Consider the following 2,570-nt stretch of genomic DNA (forward strand, 5'->3'; position numbering starts at 1 on the left):
TAGTGTAGTTCACTATAGAGATGTGTTACACTAGTGTAGTTCACTATAGAGATGTGTTACACTAGTGTAGTTCACTATAGAGAGATGTTACACTAGTGTAGTGCACTATAGAGATGTTACACTAGTGTAGTGCACTGTAGAGATGTGTTACACTAGTGTAGTGCACTATAGAGATGTGTTACACTAGTGTAGTGCACTATAGAGATGTGTTACACTAGTGTAGTGCACTATAGAGATGTTACACTACTGTAGTGCACTATAGAGATGTGTTACACTAGTGTAGTGCACTATAGAGATGTTACACTAGTGTAGTGCACTATAGAGATGTGTTACACTAGTGTAGTGCACTATAGAGATGTGTTACACTACTGTAGTGCACTATAGAGATGTGTTACTGTAGTGTAGTGCACTATAGAGATGTGTTACTGTAGAGCAGTTCACTATAGAAATATGTTAAATTAGTGCAGTTCACTATATAGATGTGTTACAGTAGTGTAGTTCACTATAGAGATGTGTTACTGTAGTGTAGTTCACTATAGAGATGTGTTACACTAGTGTATTATGGAGATGTGTTACTGTAGTGTGTGTTACAGCCCGCCGACACACAGGACAGTCTCAGTGAGGATGAGGAGGATGATGAAGATGCCGAAGCTGCTCTGAAGAAGGAAGTGTCTCAGATACAGTCGTCTATGAAGACGCATCAGCAGAGGTTCAGTGCGGTGGACAGCGGAGCTCATAACGTGGTGTTCATTCGCACTCATGGAGTTGGTGAGAGTCTGATCAGATCATCACGTAACGTGAGCTCCATCTGAGCCTCAGATTCAGATCATAACTCTCTCTTTCTCTCTCTCAGACCCAGAGCAGCTGGTCCATCACATTCTGTCAGACCTCTATCAGACGAAGAAGAAGAAGTCCCGTGTGATCCTGCGCATGCTGCCGGTCAGCGGCACGTGTAAAGCGTTTCCCGAGGACATGGAGAAGTTTCTGAGCGTGTTTCTGGAGCGCTGGTTCAGAGCGCCGCTGCGTGCCACCTACCAGATCTGCTTCAAAGCCCGAAACAGCAGCCACAGCAAGAGAGAGGAGGTTATCAAAGCCGTGGCTGGTACAGCAGCACTCACACACACATCATACACACATCACACGCTGCCTCAAACACGCCATTCATCACTGTCTGTTCCTCTGCTGGGTTTCAGGTCTGGTGGGGAAGCTGAACCCGCTGAATAAGGTGGATCTGACCAATCCTGAGCTCTCCATCATCATCGAGATCATCAAGACGGTCTGCTGCGTCAGCGTCCTCAAGGACTACACGCTCTTCCGCAAGTACAACCTGCAGGAAGTGGCCAAGGAGCCAGACAATCAGAACACTGGCCCGCAGGAAGCAGCCAATCAGAGCACAGGCCCGCAGGAAGCAGCCAATCAGACGCAGGAACACGGGGATGGAGAGAAAGCGGATGCGAGTGCAGAGAGCCACAACGTCTCCGCCGGCAATGGGACGAAGGAGGCGGAGCTTGAGTGAATGTTTGTCACATGACTGTGGCTGTTTTTAAAATCATTTTTACACAGTTTGTGTTTTGTTTTTTAAGCAGTGAATTTGACTGTGTTTTGTTTTTACTTCTGTTTGTTGGGTGACATTAACAGTTTCTGTTCGTTGTATGGGACTCTTGTCATTTTGGAGACATTTTCCTCTGAAAATAAGACAGAGGTGTGAAAATCAAATAAAACAACTGAAATCATGCGTTTATCAGTAGTAATGTCTGTTTTTAAATGTTGAGACATTTCAGGTGAGAGCGACTCTTAATTCTTCTGTCTGTGGAATATGAAGAGAAGGATCCAAATCACAAAAACATTTCATTATATAATAGACTCGGAGAGAAAATGCGGTTCCCCTTTATTATTATGGACACATCTTGCGAAACGCTCCTGCATTGTTGGTTGTTCCTCATGCTGGTGTGTGTGAAGGCCTCCATGTTTTTATTCAGAGTGAGTCAGGACATCAGGAAGGATGTTTAGTGTTGAATGAGGCTGGATTCGAGTCATCGCGGTCAGAATGATGGTTGTGAATGTGTTGAGTGCTGAAGCCGGAGTCTCTGCAGGCGTCTCGGGGTCAGTGTGGTGTTAAAGGTCACGGCGTTGTGAAACAGTAGTGATTAGCCGTGTCGCTCCCTGGAGACGAGGATTAGCCTTCACCGTGACCTTTCCTGATCATCGCAGGAGACGCAGGTCACAGCGGGAGAGAGCAGTCACACACTGAGGACCGCAGGAGCGTTTCGAGGCGTTTCACACTTCTGCAGTGTCACCTGTGTTTACTTACACGTGGCTTTTCCATCAAGTGTTATATTCTCATTTTTCATAATCATATTTTGGAGACATATTTGTACCTAGAAGTCTGATAAACCGGACAAGACCTCACTTTGGGGATGTCCTCACTCAGAAAAGTTTTTTTGTTCATTATTTAAAAAATGCAAAAACGTTTACTGTTAGGGTGAGTATTTGTAACTAGTTGTATATAAAAACAATAGGAGTCTAATTAGATACCTTAGTATGTGTGTGTGAGAGAGAGAGAGAGAGAG

At 44.9% G+C, this 2,570-nt stretch overlaps 1 protein-coding gene across 3 annotated transcripts in view; it reads left to right on the plus strand.

Annotated features, from left to right (window-relative positions):
- The window catches only part of thumpd1 (THUMP domain containing 1), a 4,318-nt gene extending 2,587 nt beyond the window's left edge, over positions 1-1,731 (plus strand). The window contains exons 2-5 of one of the 3 annotated variants that reach the window (XM_016261453.1): positions 594-768; positions 854-1,102; positions 1,194-1,349; positions 1,380-1,731. In XM_016261453.1, the coding sequence (XP_016116939.1) occupies positions 594-768; positions 854-1,102; positions 1,194-1,349; positions 1,380-1,516 (717 nt within the window). In that variant the 3' untranslated portion in view covers positions 1,517-1,731. Of the gene's footprint in view, positions 1-593; positions 769-853; positions 1,103-1,193 lie in introns of all 3 variants that reach the window. The other 2 variants (XM_016261451.1, XM_016261452.1) reach the window with 2 other exon arrangements.
- Positions 1,732-2,570: the final 839 nt, after the last annotated feature.

This window comes from Sinocyclocheilus grahami, unplaced genomic scaffold (genome assembly GCF_001515645.1).
Source record: "Sinocyclocheilus grahami isolate Dianchi unplaced genomic scaffold, SAMN03320097.WGS_v1.1 scaffold2445.1, whole genome shotgun sequence".
NCBI classification, from domain to species: Eukaryota; Metazoa; Chordata; class Actinopteri; order Cypriniformes; family Cyprinidae; genus Sinocyclocheilus; species Sinocyclocheilus grahami.